At 48.7% G+C, this 17,207-nt stretch overlaps 2 protein-coding genes and 1 long non-coding RNA gene across 3 annotated transcripts in view; 2 read left to right on the top strand and 1 right to left on the bottom strand.

Annotated features, from left to right (window-relative positions):
* The first annotated feature begins 813 nt into the window (after positions 1 to 813).
* LOC145514572 (putative serine protease 47) lies at positions 814 to 5,673 on the top strand. The gene is made up of 3 exons (XM_081512664.1): positions 814 to 1,025; positions 2,006 to 2,189; positions 3,634 to 5,673. The coding sequence occupies exons 1-3, from the start codon at positions 827 to 829 to the stop codon at positions 3,932 to 3,934; spliced, it is 684 nt and encodes a 227-aa protein (XP_081368790.1). The 5' UTR covers positions 814 to 826; the 3' UTR covers positions 3,935 to 5,673.
* Positions 5,674 to 8,410: 2,737 nt separating this feature from the next.
* On the top strand, positions 8,411 to 16,301 carry LOC145514553 (spermatogenesis-associated protein 31A6-like). The gene is made up of 4 exons (XM_081512563.1): positions 8,411 to 8,692; positions 10,283 to 10,340; positions 11,043 to 11,103; positions 11,370 to 16,301. The coding sequence occupies exons 1-4, from the start codon at positions 8,495 to 8,497 to the stop codon at positions 16,225 to 16,227; spliced, it is 5,175 nt and encodes a 1,724-aa protein (XP_081368689.1). The 5' UTR covers positions 8,411 to 8,494; the 3' UTR covers positions 16,228 to 16,301.
* LOC145514596 (uncharacterized) overlaps positions 10,090 to 17,207 on the bottom strand; it is a 17,690-nt gene continuing 10,572 nt past the window's right edge. The window contains exons 5-6 of the long non-coding RNA XR_014060264.1: positions 10,724 to 11,428; positions 10,090 to 10,596 (exon numbers count right to left, since the gene is read on the bottom strand). This is a non-coding gene — a long non-coding RNA (uncharacterized LOC145514596). The remainder of the gene's footprint in view (positions 10,597 to 10,723; positions 11,429 to 17,207) is intronic.

The raw sequence follows: 17,207 nt of genomic DNA, 5'->3' as shown, positions 1-17,207 counted from the left end.
CTTCAAAAACAAGCAAATTCACAGAAAAAGAGATGTCAAATTTGTGGTTACGAGAAGCCAAGAATGGGGAGGTAGGAATTATAGCTATAGTCAAAGAAGCAAACTTCCAGTTATAAGATAAATACTAGGAATGTAATACACAACATGATGAATATAATTAACACTGCTCTATATTATACAGGAAACTTGTTAGAGTAATTCCTGACTTGTCATCACTGGGAAACACATTTTTTTTTCCTATTTCTTAAATTTTGTACCTATGCCGCTGCTGCTGCTAAGTCACTTCAGTCATGTCTGACTCTGTGAGACCCCATAGACAGCAGCCCACCAGGCTCCTCTGTCCCTGGGATTCTCCAGGCAAGAATACTGGAGTGGGTTGCCATTTCCTTCTCCAAGTCACTATGCTATGCACCTTAAACTTAAAAGATTGAAAAAAAATAAAGAAAGAATGGACTTAGGTTAATATTAATGTATCAGTATTGGCTCAGTAGTTGTGACAAATGTGCCAGAGTAATACAAAGATCTTATCATTAGGGGAAACAGGGTGAGGGGGAATATTGGAACTCCTTGTATTATCATCGCAGTTTTTCCATACATCTAAAACTATTCTAAAATAAAAGGTTTATTTAAGTATAAATCAATAAGTTTTTAAAACATTTAGTGAAAATCATTGACTTGTCCTTTGTATAAATGAACTTCATGGTTTAAAAATTATGTTGAAGTAGAGTTGTTTATCAAGTTATTAAGAAGATCAGGGTGGGATTGGGGTTGGTCTGGGGCGGGGCCAGAGCAGGGTGGGGTCAGGGTGGGTTCAGTAACCCTGGCAATGGGCAGGGAGGCGGGACTCACCCAAGTGCTTGGCAAGTCTGCGTCTCTTCTGTGGCTGCTGCTGCTGAACGTGGCCACCCCGGAGCTGCGAGGGTCCCCAGCCACGGCCGCCCCTGGCCCAACTGCAGACGAAGGGCGAGCGTTGAGGGGCGGCGTTCGGACTTGGCGAGCGCAGCGGTTGGCCCCGGAAGCTACGGGTTCGTTGGGGCCTCCATTCGGGCCAAGATCCCCTAGGCTACAGGGCCTGAGGGTGGCCGGCTGTGACCAGGGCCTGGGTGTCCTGAGCCAATAAGTCTCATCGTTTCTCTGCCCTTCCCTCCAACCAGGCAGCCCAGAGATCCCCTCCACACAGGTGGCTCAGGCCCTCCACTCTGAGGCCTCTGGGTGGGAAAAGACCCAGGCCCTTTGTGGGTCTCTGGGAGTGGGGACTAACAGGGTCTGGCCCTGAGGTTGGAGGCTGGGTGGAGGGAAGCACTAGGACTACTGAGTGAATGGGCCTGAGTCCAGGGATCAGGGGTCTCATTCCGCTCACTGAGGCCCTGGGAGCCCAGGCCCTAGACCAGGATGCCCGGTCTCAGAGGGCCTGGGCAACCCCTGCCCTCCCAGGTGTGAGTCCTAGAACCAGGGCTGTCCTCATTAACCCATTCCTTCTTTTAGAAATGGAGACTCCTGCAGAGTCAAAGAAGGGTGTGACTTGCCCCAGATCACACAGCACAACAGACATCAGCCTGCAAATCTCCCTCCCTAAGACATGGGGTAAAGTGGAGGGAGCACAGGCCCTTACAAGCCATGATCTTGAGAAAGTAATGTTGGCAACTTCTGAGACCTTTAGTTCTTTGATCTACAAGACAAGGCATTGAGGCAGCTAGTTGACAGAAATAAGGTCTGTGATGTGTGCAGCCAGCCCTTGGCAGCGTTGCTCAAGGATGTCCATCTGCCTGGAGATGCTCCTGTGAGCTGGTCCCTCCTTGCCCCACCCCACCAGACCCCTGGGTCCTCATCCCCACAGGGCTTTCTCTGTTGTGCTCTGCTCTCCATTCCTCAGTGGCAGCCAGTGAAGGCAGAGTCCTGTCATTTTGGCTAGGCCACTGGACGCCTGGCCTTGGTTTCCCATCTATGAAGCGGGGAGGCCTTCCTGGTTGTGACTTTTGGGGCACCAACAGTGTCTCTATTGTAGGTGGCAGAGGAGTTTCCACAGTGTGTGGGAAATCCAAGGTGATGGGGAGGATCTACGGTGGCCGGGACGTGGAGGCTGGCCAATGGCCGTGGCAGGCCAGCCTGCAGTCCCAGGGCTCGCACGTCTGTGGAACTGTCCTCATTAACTCCAGCTGGCTCCTTACCACCGCCCACTGCTTTGTCAAGTGAGTCTCCTTCCTAGGCTGCCAGCACAGGCTCTGGCAGGGGAGGGCGATGCAGGGGAAGACGAGAAAAGGAATGATGGTTGTCCCACGTTAGCTCCTCTGGGCTTTCCTCTGGGCACTGTGTGGCCTTCAGAGGTGTTTCACTCCAGCCTTTGGCCTGTGTACCCTCCACCTGGACTGTCCTCCCCGCTCACCTGCCCAGATCCTCCTCATGCTCCGCCCTTGGCCCCTGTATCTGTTCCGCAACACAGGTGTGCCTCAGGAGACTGACAGTGTCCATCCTCACTGCCCTGTGGTGTGGACCCATCTCAGATCACAGCTTCTTCTCAGTGTCCCCTTATTTCCAGGTGTCAAACTCTCGGCAGGGGCCTGGGACCTCATGTGTGACCAGCAGCTGGGCGATTCTTCTTATTTGTCCTGAGAAACTGTGTGCACGGGAGGAGTCATGGTCACTGGCGTGCATGCAGGCAGCCGTGGTGCCAGGCTGCATAAGGGGGAGGTGGGCTCCCTGGGAGCGTGACAAGGCCGCTCAGGAGTCCAATTCACCTAGCCCTGTGGGGCTGGCTCAGTGCCAGGCTTCTGAACAGATGAGGGGTCACCAGGGAGTTCAGGCATCATAGCACATGTGTGGGCACTGGAGCTTTGAGAGCTCAGAGTCTATTGGCGCCCACTCTGTGCCATGCTCCGTGCAAGCCCCTTGGTGGCATCAGGGATGGCAAATCCCACCTCACCATGTCTCCATCCTGTCGGAAGAGAAAGCCCAGCATGGATGAGAAGGGCAGAGCAAATGGGGTGGGGGGTTCAGGAGAAGGGCTGTGGAGAGGGAGGGCTTGCTGGAGGGGAAGGGTTGGGTGAGGGGAACATGAGAGCGGGTCTCCAAGTAGATGAGCCATGAGGACAGTCAAGGAGGTGGGAAGTTTCAGCACCTGTGGTGGAGGAACCAGGCAAGGTTCCATTTCCTGCACCCATTTGCTCATTGATTTAACAAATCTTTTGTCCTTGGAACTAAGTGGAGAAGCAGGCCTTGGGCATGGATAAGTTTAAAGAAAAGGGATGGTTAGCAAGAGTATGGGGCCAGAAGGTAGGTTGTATGGAGTCTCAGGAAGGGTAATGTTAGAGCTGGGACTGAGCCAGAATGCCTGCTGTGTACAATCAAAAGGCCTTCATTTGATGACCCCACCGAGGACCTTTCCAGAACAAGGCAGTGCTTCTGCAATTCTAGTGTGTCATGGAGAAGCCAGCCATATGTCTGAAACTGTAAATAGGGTATCAATTAGCCTCAAGAAAGAAGGGCTCCTGAACATTAGAAATGGGGAGACAAAGGCTGTCTGGTGTCATGTGGGGTGGAGGGGTCCAGAGGGGTGTGGGCAGTTAGATGAGGATGCAGGGAAGGAGCTAGTCCCCACTTGGAGATGATGGTGACAGAGCGCCTTTCCTTCTCCAGGGAATCCAAAGCCCCGGGGAATTACCAGGTTCTGTCAGGAAGCACAAGGCTGTACCAGCACACCCCTCAGACCCGGGTGGTATCCGTGAGCCGGATTATCACACACCCAGACTTCGAGAAGTTACATCCCTTCGGGAGTGATATTGCCATGTTGCAGCTGCTCTTTCCTGTGAACTTCACCCCCTACATCATCCCTGCCTGCCTTCCAGTCCCTGGCATGAAGCTCCCCAGTAACTCATCCTGCTGGATAACTGGCTGGGGGATGCTCAACGAGGAAAGTGAGGAAGTATGGGGGAGTTGAGGGCGATGAGAATGGGGAGGAGGAGGAAGGGGAGAAGGACAGAGGAGCAAAGAAGGGAGGTGTGTCTCCACCTGAGGGGTCCCACTATACTTCATTTCCAGAGGGCTGGACCACTCTAGTTCTAGTTCTGAAAGTGTATGATTCTAAAGCTTTGGTGTTCCCTAAGTGTAAAGCTCTGAAGTCTGGGAATCTTTGACTTTGGAATCAAGAATCAGTTCTTGAAGTCTTTCTGGTTCTTGATTCCAAGATTTAAATCAACCATAGATCTGAGATGACTTGATGCAACTCAAAGGTCAAGATTGGGCCCAGCTCCTTCCAGGTCACTGACAAACTCTCTGATTTCCCAGTGCCACAGGAGGCGCTTGGGAAAAGTGGAAAGAAAACTCACATATGACCTCTGACCTCTGAGTCTGCCCGATCAGTTTAGAATGATTACAACTTTAGAGGGTTTCACTCTCCGGAGCTCACTTTGCGTTTCTCCCGGCTCAGGTCATCTATCTAATTTGTAGGCTTATTCGGCAAGCTGAGTAACAGGGAAAAATTGTATTTCTTAAGATTGAAAGAGGAGAAAAATAGACCAAAACTTATGAGCGAAGAGTCCTCACTAAAGAAAGGAGAGTTTACGACTTGGTGAAATGCTTATGATGCCAAATTCGGGAGGGAAAGAATATTTATTTGTAATTATTTGTAGGGTCGTAATTTGGTATGGTATTTCTCTACAGAGGTGCTACAGGCATTTTGAATAGACGCTGCTTCATTGGAGGGGTTGTTCCAGTATCCCTGTTCCTTGCCTATTAGTGTATCAGTTAACACTCAATAATCAAAGACAAACAACTAGGTCCCCAGAATTCTCACACCACACACACATAACACATGTATACCAAACTTCACATGCATACACACACACACACACAACAAATGTATACCACAGTTCACACACAGACACACACATGTGTGTGCGCACACACACACACACACACACACACACAGACTAGTTCCTCCTTGAGAACAGGGACCCTGTCTTTCTTGTTTTAACTTCCCAGGCCATGCCCCTGGCTGGGCCTGGCACCTGGTAGGTTTCCCACTACTACCCCCTGGTCCTTCTTCCCTAGACCTCCAGACTGATCTCAGCTCCCACCTCATATGCTCTATGTTACTCTCCATATAGCTGTCTGAGTATTTGCTTTAAAGCAGGAGTCATGCCAGTTCCCTGCTCATTACCCCCGTGCCTTCTCATTTTTACTTAAAATAAGGTATTTTTCTATTGCTGTTGTAAGGAATTACAACAAATATATAGGGGCTTATGGCTTCCCAGGTAGTTCAGTGGTAAAGAATCTGCCTGCCAACGCAGGAGACATGGGTTTGATCCCTGAGTTGGGAAGATCCCCTGGCGGAGGAAATGGCAACCCACTCCAGTATTCTTGCCTGGAAAATCCCATGGACAGAGGAGCCTGGCAGTCTACAGTCCATAGGGTCGCAAAGAGTCTGACACAACTTAGCAACTGAGAACAGCATAGTGGCTTATAAAAACATCCATTTGTAATCTCGGTTCTGTAAGTCGGAAGTCTGCAATTGTGTCAGATTTTTCTTTTAATTTCCTGTTTTATTGAAAAATAATTAATATACATCACTGTATATGTTCAAGGCATACAGAATGATGACTTGATTTACATATGTTGTGAAATGACTACCGCAATTGGTTCAACTGACTTCCATTCTCACATACAATAAAAAGAAAAGAATTGAGGAAAAGAGCTTCTCCTTGTGATAAGAATTCTTAGGGTCTACCATCTTAAGAAGTTTCTTATGTATCATACAGCAGGGTGAGCTATAGTCATCATGTTGTATGTTACATCTCTAGTACTTGTTTATCTTATAACTGAAAGCTCGTACCTTTTCACTACCTTTCTACAATTGCTTCCCCCTCGAAACTCCACCGCTGCTAACCATGAGTCAGATCTCTTTTTCTATGAGTTTGGGTGTTTTTGTTCATATTTCTTTTAGATCTCACAAAAAGGTGAGATTGTATAGTCTTTGCCGTCTCTATCTGATTTATTTCACTTAGCATAATGTCTTCAAATTCTATCCACACTGTCACAAATAGTAGACTTTCCTCATTTTTTTATGGCTGAATAATATTTTGTTTAATATATATGCCATAACTTCTTTATCCATTCATCCATCAGTGGACACTTAGGTTTTTTCCATGCCTCACCTATTGTTAAAACAGTAATTTTTTTTGTAAATTAATTTATTTTCATTGGAAGCTGCTGACTTTACAGTATATGTAGTGGTTTTTGCCATACATTGACATGAATCAGCCATGGGTACATATGCGCCCCCCATCCAGAACCCTCCTCCCACCTCCCTCCCCATCCCATCCCTCAGGGTCGTCCCAGTGCACCGGCCCTGAGTGCCCTGTCTCATGCATTGAACCTGGACTGGCGATCTATTTCACATATGGTAACATACATTTTTCAATGCTATTCTCTCAAATTATCCCACCCTCACCTTTTCCCACAGAGTCCAAAAGTCTATTCTTTACATCTGTGTCTCTTTTGCTGTCTCGCATATAGGGTCATCATTACCATCTTTCTAAATTCCATATATATGTGTTAATATACTGCATTGGTGTTTTTATTTCTGACTTACTTCACTCTGTATAATCGACTCCAGTTTCATCCACCTCATTAGCACTGATTCAAATGCATTCTTTTTAATAGCTGAGTAATATTCCATTGTGTATATGTACCACAGCTTGCTTATCCATTCATCTGCCAATGGACATCTAGGTTGCTTCCAAGCCCTAGCTATTGTAAACAGTGCAATGAACATTGGGGAACAGGTGTCTCTAATTTTTAAAAATACATGTAACTGAGGAAGCACAAGCTGGAATCAAGATTGCCAGGAGAAATATCAATAACCTCAGATATGCAGATGACACCACTCTTATGGCAGAAAGTGAGGAAGAACTAAAGAGTCTCTCGATGAAAGTGAAAGAGGAAAGTGAAAAAGTTGGCTTAAAGCTCAACATTCAGAAATCAGAGATCATGGCATCTGGACCCATCGCTTCATGGGAAATAGATGGGGAAACAGTGGCAACAATGGCTGACTTTATTTTCCTGGGCTCCAAAATCACTGCAGATGGTGACTGCAGCCATGAAATTAAAAAATGCTTACTCCTTGGAAGGAAGGTTATGACCAACCTAGACAGCATATTAAAAAGCAGAGACAACTCAGCCATTAAAAAGAATACATTTGAATCAGTTCTAATGAGGTGGATGAAACTGGAGCCTATTATATAGAGTGAAGTAAGCCAGAAAGAAAAACACCAATACAGTATACTAACACACATGTATGGTATTTAGTCAATTGGTGAAGATAACCCTGTATGAGAGACATCAAAAGAGTCACAGAAAAATAGAACAGTATTATGGACTGTATGGGAGAGGGCAAGGGCAGGACGATATGGGAGAATGACATGGAAGCATGTAAATTAAAATATGTGAAACGAATCGCGAGTCCAGGTTCAATGCATGATACAGGGTGCTCGGGGCTGGTGCACCGGGAAGGCCCGCAGGGATGGGATGGGGAGGGAGGTGGAAGGGGGATTCTGGAAGGGGAAAACATGTATACCCATGGTGGATTCACGTCAATGTATGGCAGAACAAATACAATATTGTAAAGATAAAAAATAGAAAATAAAATAATTTTAAAAAATTTAAAAAATACATAAATAAAAAGCAGAGACATTACTTTGCCAACAAATGTCCATCTAGTCAAGCCTATGGTTCTTCCAGTGGTCATGTATGGATGTGAGAGTTGGACTATAAAGAAAGCTGAGTGCCAAAGAATTGACGCTTTTGAACTGTGGTGTTGGAGAAGACTCTTGAGAGTCCCTTGGACTGCAAGAAGATCCAACCATTCCATCCTAAAGGAGATCAGTCCTGGGTGTTCATTGGAAGGACTGATGTTGAAGCTGAAACTCCAATACTTTGACCACCTCATGCAAAGAGTTGACTCATTGGAAAAGACCCTGATGCTGGGAAGGATTGGGGGCAGGAGGAGAAGAGGACGACAGAGGATGAGATGGCTGGATGGCATCACCGACTCGATGGACATGGGTTTGGGTAAACTCGGGGAGTTGGTGATGGACAGGGAGGCCTGGCGTGCTGCGATTCATGGGGTCGCAAGAGTCGGACACGACTGAGCAACTGAACTGAACTGAACAGGGAGAACTCCAGTTTTTTTAAAGTATTGATGGGACTCAAGCAATGATATCAAAGGCATGAGGAATTCTCTGAGCTCTAGGTGGAAAGAAGCAACACTTGACTAATGTCCCTAACAGGATGAGAAGGTAGGAGGGGAAGGCTCAGAGGAAGGGAAATGAATGAAGCTGTGGGGCCAGATGGTTAGGGAGGGGCTATAGTCTATCTTCCTCCTCTGCTACTCCCTTTTACCCCAAAGGCCCTTTGTGACCAGACCACATCTCTATGATGTGAGCATAGTACTTTAGTCCCCAAGTGCACACCCTGTGCTCAGTTGCCTGAGGGTAACAGTATGATTCAGATGAAGGAGAATCCTCTCTTTTCTCTGAAAAGCATTTTTGATAGCTGGCTGAACTCCAGCTCCCCTTTCTGGGCGATCGATACCATCCTCGCCTTTCTGTGTGGACTGGGGCTTTTTTTCCTGATCCTTCCCTACTTCGAGAATAACCCATTCTTTCCTCCGCCTAGGAAACATGGAAACATCAGGAAGGTAAGGAACCCTTGATCCAGACTCACAAGCATATAGAATCTTTTTTATTATTATTTCTACTTTTCTAAATCAACCAGAGATTCTTTTTTTTTTTTTTTATAAATTTATTTATTTTAGTTGGGGGCTAATTACTTTACAATATTGTAATAGTTTTTGCCATACATTGACATGAATCAGCCATGGGTTTACATGTGTTCCCCTTCCTGGACCCCCCACCCACCTCCCTCCCCATCCCATCCTTCTGGATCATCCCATTGCCCCGGCCCTGAGCCCTTGTCACATGCATCGAACATGGAATGGTGTTCTGTTTCACATATGATAATATACATGTTTCAATGCTATTCTCCCAGAACGTCCCACCCTCACCTTCTCCCTCAGAGTCCATAAAATTGTTCCGTGCATCTGTGTCTCTTATTCTGTCTCGCATATAGGGTTATCGTTACCATCTTTCAAATTCCATATATATGCATTAGTATACTGTATTGTTGTTTTTCTTTCTGACTTACTTCACTCTGTATAATGGGCTCCAGTTTCATTCATCTCAGTAGAACCGATTCAAATGTATTCTTTTTAATGGCTGAGTAATATTCCATTGTGTATATGTACCACAGCTTCCTTATCCATTCGTCTGCTGATGGACATCTAGGTTGCTTCCATGTCCTGGCTATTGTAAACAGTGCTGCGATGAACATTGGGGTACACGCGTCTCTTTCAATTCTGGTTTCCTCGGTGTATATGCCCAGCAGTGGGATTGCTGGGTCATATGGCAGTTCTATTCCCAGTTTTTTAAGGAATCTCCACACTGTTCTCCATAGTGGCTGTACTAGTTTGCATTCCCACCAACAGTGTAAGAGGGTTCCCTTTTCTCCACACCCTCTCCAGCATTTATTGCTTGTAGACTTTTGGATAGCAGCCATTCTGACTGGTGTGAAATCAACCAGAGATTCTTAAGGTGGGAAAGAACAGGACATCTATTTTCAAGGAAGAATAGAACATTATGCCTTTAGGCACAAACCACGCTGGGCAGAAGATAGAGTGAACACTAGGATTTCTACCCAAAGATCTCAGATCAGTTGTCCAGGTGTGGTAGGGGCTCCAGGGCATGTCCAAACAAAGCGACAAAGGCTGAGGACTGGATACTTAGTTCAACCTCAGCCAGAGCGCAGGACTCTGAGCCCTAGTTCAGCAGCTGTGAACAGCGTCTCAGGACTGATCTGCTGGCAGTGCTGAGAGCCTGAGAGCCTCAGAACAGGGGCTGGGGGACAGGGCTGGTATCAGGAAGCAGAAATCTACCTGATGGAACTCAGATTCACCCACAGTCTGAGAATCTGTGAGTTTCTTGAGCAGAGGAACAGTGACGAAAGAAGTACAGAGTGCATCTCACATTGAAAGTCATCTTTTGTTCTTCAAAGAAGGAAAACAGAAAATATTTTATCCACTTTAAGAATGAGTGAAAGGAAAGAAAAATCACAGAGCTCTGTCACTGAAATGTAGATAGTCATATTATGTATGGACACTAGTGGCTGATGCTTGTCTAGCGAGAGGAGACTGAGATTTGGGTCTTAAGTCCTCATTTTCTCTCTCTCTCAGCTTCGAATGGAACGAAGGCGAAGAGGCAGGATCAGCAAGAGAAATAAAGCTTTGAAAGGTGAGTCCTGACATCCAGCTATGAGGGCCTAAAGTGCTAGTCTCTATCTCTTTGGCCATGGGGCTCAGTTGAACGGATTCTGAGGGGGGCCAGTGGCAGGACTCCTCCCTTGAGAAACAGAACCCACAGGGAGGCTTGTGGGAAGTAGAGCAGAATCCAGATACTTCCCAGAACCAATGTGTAGAGTGAAGCTATGAGGGGCCTGGAAAAGACTCTGTACCAAAAGGGCATGTGGGGTGCATTGGACTAATAGCACCTGGACTGGGAAGTGAGCCTTCCAGGAAACGTAGGACACATGGTTTAACTTGGCTCACATTCAACTGCAAAGTGATGCCTGCACATTTCGCCAAAAGGGCATGTGGGGTGCATTGGACTAATAGCACCTGGACTGGGAAGTGAGCCTTCCAGGAAACGTAGGACACATGGTTTAACTTGGCTCACATTCAACTGCAAAGTGATGCCTGCACATTTCGCCTACAGGTAGGTTGTGAGGGCAGCAAGGAGTAAAGGATATGGAAAAAGTTTTAAGTGATAAACCATTTCACGAGCTTCAACATCACACTCAGGGATCATGTGGTGTTGGACACTGGTGCTTGGGCTCCACTATGCCAATGGTGTCCCCATAAAGAGAGTGCACTCAAGTTCCTATAAGACCCCTAGGCTCCTATCTTCACCACCATGACCCAGTCTGCTGATTTCCAGCTTGCAGAGATTGCTTGGACGCACTGGAAGAGGTGTGGGACCTGACTTCACTTCTGCAAAGGTAGAGAATCTACCCTTTCTTTCTAGGTGATTCTTCCTCCTAGAGCCTATGGTGTGATCCCAGGGATACTGGCAGCCTGGGGCTGAGCTGGGAGGAGGAGTCCCGGGGCCAGGGTATGGCTAACATCCTGGGGTGAGGAGCAGCAGGAGTACTGTGAAGTCAGCACTGGGGCCTTGCAGGGCTATGGGGTGCAGATGTCCACCCCTGCCTGGCCTGTCTGGTCCTCCTGGCTCCTGGCTGAAGCTTGTTCTTCATGTCTCCTACAGACATCTGGGGAGGTTCCCTGGCAAGGGCAGCTTTCATCAGGTCTCATGTCAAGATTCACCTGGTGAGATTTGCAAAGCAGTGCCTGCTGGAGCCCACCAACCATGCAGGGAAGAGGCAGCTCCCACCACTTTCCCAGCTCCTCTGACCAAGCAGCCTCTACCTTGGGCTTCTACCATTTCTCCAGGCTCAGTTTCCACTTACTCAGAGTCATCCCTGAGTGCCTCTCCAACACCAGAGCCTTTATTTCCCCTGGACAGCCTCTCACCCTGGCCACTGGCTCCTTCCCCTTTCCCACCAAGCCCCCCTCATGCGAGAGCCTGCTCTCTACCTCCAGCACCCTGCTCTGCCCCACCACCATCAGGCTCCATGATGAGTCCCACTCAGGGTGACTCCACGGCACTCACACTGGGCACCATCCGACACAGATCATCTCCACACTCCCCTTGGAGACCAGCCAACTCTGGGCTTGTCCATTCAAACAGTCCTGGATCAGCCCTGGCCTGGTGGCAGGAAGCAGACAAAGCCTGGAGCTTCTCCACCTCGACACACTTAGAGTCTCAGAAAGAAAGACTTCCCCTCTACCCACCAGAGGCCTCATTCTGGGGAAATCCCAGAAACAGGCAGGTAGAGGCTGGTAGCCTCGCTTTTGTCAACCCTGATGTCAAGGAGCTGCTGGAGATATTAATCACCAAGAGAGTGGTACTGAAGTTTTCGAAGGAGAAAGAAGAGGAGGAGACAGGCTACCACCTGAATTCTTTGGGGAAGAGGATCGAATCACTGAGTCACAAACAGGACAGCTTGGGTCACCAACACTTCTGGCGCATAAAAGGCAAACTTGAACAGCTCTTTGGTGCCGAGAAGCCCCGATATCCTGACTCTTTGGGGGACCATCTACTGAAGACAAGCAGCCAGCTCTTCTGGGGTCTCCCCTTTCTGCACAGTGAGTCTCTCGTAGCTGCTGTCACAGTACCTGGGTCAGCTCTAGAGTTATGCCCTGTCTTATTTAATCATTGCTCTAAAGCCAAACCATTCCAAATTCCACCTAAAGTAACTTCACCACTGTCATTGGCCAAGCACTTGACCCACACTGTAGCCCAGGCTCAACCTCAATCCTTGACTCCAACCATGCCCCAGTTGCAGCCATCACCTCTGGGTCACATGGAGATGCAGGCCCAACCCCTCCCTTTGACTTCAATGATGCCCCAATGTCAACCATCATCTGAGGCTTCCATGGAGACCCAGCCCAGCTCCAAAATCTTGGCTTCAACCATGCTTCATTCTCAAACACCACCTCGGGCTCGCATGGAGACACATGCCCGACCCCTAGCCTTGACTCCAACCATGCCCCAATGTCAACCATCATCTGATGTTTCCATGGAGACCCAGGCCAGCTCCAAAAGCTTGGCTTCAACCATGCCACACTCGCAACAAGCAGCTCGGGCTCACATGGAGTCCCAGGCCCGACCGCAATTCTTGGCTCCAACCATACCTCACTTTCAGCCACCACCTCAGACTCACATGGAGAACCAGGCCCGCCCCCAACCCTGGACTCCAACCACGCCCCAACGTCAACCACCGCCTCGAGCTCACGTGGAGACCCAGGTCCGATCTCAACCCTTGGCTCAAACCATGCCTCATTTTCAACCACCACCGCGGGCTCACATGGAGACCCAGGTTCCAACCCTACTCCAGACTCCATCCAGGTCCCAGTGTCAACCACCACAATCTCAAGCTCACATGGAGACTCAGAACCAACCCCTACCTTGGACTCCAAATATGCCCCAGTTTCAACCACCTGTTTGGGTTCACATGGAGACCCAGGCCCGACTGGTACCATGGACTGCAACCATGCCTCAATGTCCACCACCATCTGAGGTTTCCATGGAGATCCAGGATAACCAACAACCCTCAACTCCAACCATGCCCCAGTTTCAACAACCTCCTTGGGCTCACGTGGAGATCCAGGCCCAACCCCAATCCTTGACTCCAATCATACCCCGATATCATCCACGACCTCAGGCTCAGTTAAAAACCACTGTCCATCTATTACCCTCTCTCCTAGTCCAGTCATCATCTTCTCAATACCGGATTGGCTCCTTTGAAACATCTTGCCCTACAGTCCAAAATAACGCACCATCTTTCAGTTCAAAAGCAATTGAAAACCTCGAATGTCACTTTTGGAAAAAACAACTAGAAAGAGGGATAACTCTACCCTCTTTGGTTAAAAATTGTCAGCAAGTCTTTAGCCAGGTCACTCCCAACCTCCCCCAGGAGACCAGGCCTTCCCAGGCCCACAGGTCGTCCCAGACCCACAGTGCTGTCTCCATCCTTCCTGAGTATTTGATCAGCCCTGAGGTTCGGGAGAAACTGGAGCACCACATTTCCGAAAGGTTCATGCAGCAACAGGGGGGCCTGCCCTGCAGAATCCAAGTATCTCAGAAACTGATGCAGCCTCAGGATCAATACCCAAAGCCTAGTCAGGCACAGGGCAGGGAGGAGCCCTTCGGATCCTCTGCAGGCCTAGGCCAAAGCAGCCAGGATGCACAGAAGATGAGGTCCAAGTTCCCAGCACAAATCCTACCAGGGACACACTTGTGCCATGATGTGGGGCAGAATATGGGGAGGATCCTAAAAGATCTGCACATGTTCTCAGCCAACCCTCCAGTGGAGGATCCAAGAGCAAAACCTGAGTCAGAAAGCGAGTTGAGCCCAGACAAGAAGCATCCAGAAGTCTCAAGAGTCCTTATAGAGAGGAAGGCAGAGCAAATCCATGAAAGTGAAATCCCTGTGAATGTCTATCATTCGAGGCTTGCTGACAGCCTTGTTTTAGACATTCTGGGAGAGACAAATGCTCCCATGAAGACAGAAAATCCACAGTCCTCTCAGGATGGGAAAGCCTCCACGATCACCTCCCATGAGTCTCTTGTCCTCAGTCCGTATACCGAGCAAGAGCTGGAAGCAGCTATAACAAGGTTTCGGGTGAGGCACAGGTGGAGCCTACTCTTCAAGGTCCTCAAGTTCATATTTTGCTTGAAGTTGAAAAAGGCTCGAGGGCCCACATTGAAGGAAACCTGTGAGTTTGGGGACCGTTCAACAGCCCTATTAGCCCAGGGCTTGGGAAAACCTCCCCAGTCCCATGCAGGGGAGAAACTGATAACAACAGAGGCAGTTGCCCCACTGGAGAGTCCCCTCCCTGTCCCCTCAGAGGCGACTGAAGAAACCCGGGGGGATCTGGGAGGACCCACACCTGATGACACCCATAAGCCCTCAGATGTCCCTCTGACTGGACAGGAAGACAAGCCATCTTCTCAGGCCCCCACATACAAGTCTGTGGGCAGAATGTGGCACAGTGAGTCTGTTGGGGAGACTGAGCAAGGCAGCCTGGAGACAAGTCCAAGTCCAGCAATGGCCTGGAATGAGCCACAGAAGGGAACTGGGGGGCAGGCCTCCCCAGAATCTTGCTCTAATGTGATAGTTGTGGACCTTGATGAATGTTCCCCATCTTCCGGGGCCCAAGAGGTTGTGGAGGGAGACTCTGCTGGGAAAGGCACCAGGGAACCTAGTCAGCAGGTCAAATCCCTACCGATTAATATGGATTTCAGGAGATCACGATCTCCAGGGTCCAATAAAAGCCCCTCACTGGATACAAAATCTGTTGCCTCAAATACAGATCTACTCTTTGAGACACAGTTTCATAAGCTTGAATTCCAAGGGTTCACTGACCAGCAGCATCAGGCTCAAGGCCGAGTCACCAGTGTGCTCCTTCAAGACTGTGAAACTGGTGTACTTCTTCAAGACTGTGCCACTGATACGCTCCTCAAAGACTGTCACTCGAATATGTTTCTTGTCGCAAACATCTTGGCTTCTCAGGAATCTCTGTCCTATTCTCAGATGTTATCCCGTGGGGACACATCCAATTCCCAAAAATTCTATGATTCTACACCAAGTGAAGGGAGCAGCCAGGGGCAGAAGGTGGGCATAAGGCGACAGCTCAAATATAAGAGGCAGGGCAAGAAGTCTGTCCCCAAAGATGGGAGAGAGAAATATACAAGGCCCAAATTAAGACAGATTAAAAAAGGACTGGCAGAACAGAGGGCTTACCAACCCCAAGGGATGAGCCAACCTGGCCAGACAAAAGAATCAACAGAATCCCTAAGAAGCAAGTTTCGACATTTAATCCTAAAGAAGGGACAGGTTCCCTCAGAAAGCCACTTCAAAAAAAGGATTAAGCTCTTTCTGCAGTGGATTTTCCCCAATAAATACAAAGAACCAGAAGAGCCCCTGCAAAAAGGCAAGCCTGAAACAGCTACTGTCCAGAGCCCAGAATCAATCAAAAGCAAATTGACCATGGACAGCAGTGCTATTGAGGCTCAGATTCTCATGACAGCTGTTGGACAGATCCTAAAGAAGATGGTGCTTCACTATGGACCTCATGCCTCGGAGTTAAATTGGTACAAAGCAGAATTACAGGACCCATTAGGTCCACATTACTGCCACCATAGAATCCTCTCCTACCAAGAACAAAGGAGAATGCGGAGAGATACACCCCCTTATCACCAAGCTGCCCCGATGGGCCATAGCTCTCCAAATAAGAGTAAGTGGACAAGTCCCAGGAACAGCAAGTGGGCCTTCTCACCCAGAGAGTCAGGTTCCCCTCCAGGCAGAGCCTGCCAACATGGATCAAGAGTGACAAGGGTCCCAGGCCATTCCCTCCGCTGTCTAAGGCACGGTCTCCTTCAGAAATACACCTCTTCTGGTGAAGTGGAACATGCTTTTCACAGCATTTCAGAGAGGAAAACTCTTCTACAAGAAAAAAATGCATACCGTGCAGATAAATACATTTTTCTGTCATGTTAGCACATCTTCTGTGTGCTAAAGGCTTCTTCCTACCAGAAATTTTCTTTCAGAAAATAAATGGTTTTTTCCCATGAGCAGGGGTAGTAGCCTGTCTGTACCTGAGGGGGATGGAAGGGATCAGGGTCCGCTCTTCCAGTGCCTGCTTTGACTTCCAGATGGGATGGGGCCATGGAGGGAGGTTGACCCCAGCATGCGTACTCAGCCTCACCCCAATTCCCTAACTGCACCTTCAGTTTCCCTGATACCAGCATGACAGAAACAAGCAACAGCATTTAGAACATGTCACAGTGAACTAAACCTAAAGACCTCCCCCTTCTCAGGATCTTGCTCAGTTCTATCCTACTCTCTCTCCACCTGGACATTGTGCAGCTGGTAGGGGATGTGTGCTCAGAAGCTGAAATTTCCCTCAGGCTCAGGAAGTGTCAGGGACAAACTCACATGTCAGAATGAGGAGGCGAGTCCAGAGGTGGGACAAACCTCATCCCCATGTCACAGTGGGATAGACGACGCTGCCCTGGAAGGCCCTTTCTCTCCCAGATGTAGCTGGAACAAGATAGGCCAGGTTTGTCACCCTCCCTCTGCCTTTCTCGTGCTCTGAAGCAGCAGCAAGAATGAGGACCACACACTCCCAGCTCTGAGAGTGTGCAGTGTGGCGCATGGAGGCCTCTGAGGGCTGGTCCCACCCTGCCCTTGAGGAGAGGACAGCCCTGCTCACAGCGCCCACCTCCCCCAGTGAATGAGCATGGTCGTGACTGTGTTTGTAGGCACCTCATGGTCTGAGGGGGGGACGCTGTGCCCCTAGGATGGGATGCAGGGGAAGGATGTTAGTGGCAGAGGCACCCATAGACGGTGCATTTACCAAGGAGCATTGGTGTCCCACCACCGTCTACAGGACCAGAGGAAAGAAGTTAGGGGCCTGGTGGCTCATGGTTGCCTCACTCCAGAGTCTCCGCTCTGCTCTAGTTCCCTGAGCCCAGACG

This window comes from Giraffa tippelskirchi, chromosome 1 (assembly GCF_054371585.1).
Source record: "Giraffa tippelskirchi isolate mGirTip1 chromosome 1, T2T-mGirTip1v1.2.pri, whole genome shotgun sequence".
NCBI lineage: Eukaryota > Metazoa > Chordata > Mammalia > Artiodactyla > Giraffidae > Giraffa > Giraffa tippelskirchi.
The sequence above is the reverse complement of the archived record's forward strand: the minus strand, read 5'-3'. Positions and strand labels throughout refer to the sequence as shown.

Coding starts and splice junctions, on each gene's coding strand:
- LOC145514572 (XM_081512664.1), top strand. CDS start 827: ATGGGCAGGGAGGCGGGACTCACCCAAGTGCTTGGCAAGTCTGCGTCT. Junction 1,026..2,005: donor GTTGGCCCCGGAAGCTACGG/GTTCGTTGGGGC, acceptor TCTCTATTGTAG/GTGGCAGAGGAGTTTCCACA. Junction 2,190..3,633: donor ACCGCCCACTGCTTTGTCAA/GTGAGTCTCCTT, acceptor TTCCTTCTCCAG/GGAATCCAAAGCCCCGGGGA.
- LOC145514553 (XM_081512563.1), top strand. CDS start 8,495: ATGATTCAGATGAAGGAGAATCCTCTCTTTTCTCTGAAAAGCATTTTT. Junction 8,693..10,282: donor AACATGGAAACATCAGGAAG/GTAAGGAACCCT, acceptor TCTCTCTCTCAG/CTTCGAATGGAACGAAGGCG. Junction 10,341..11,042: donor GAGAAATAAAGCTTTGAAAG/GTGAGTCCTGAC, acceptor GCTGATTTCCAG/CTTGCAGAGATTGCTTGGAC.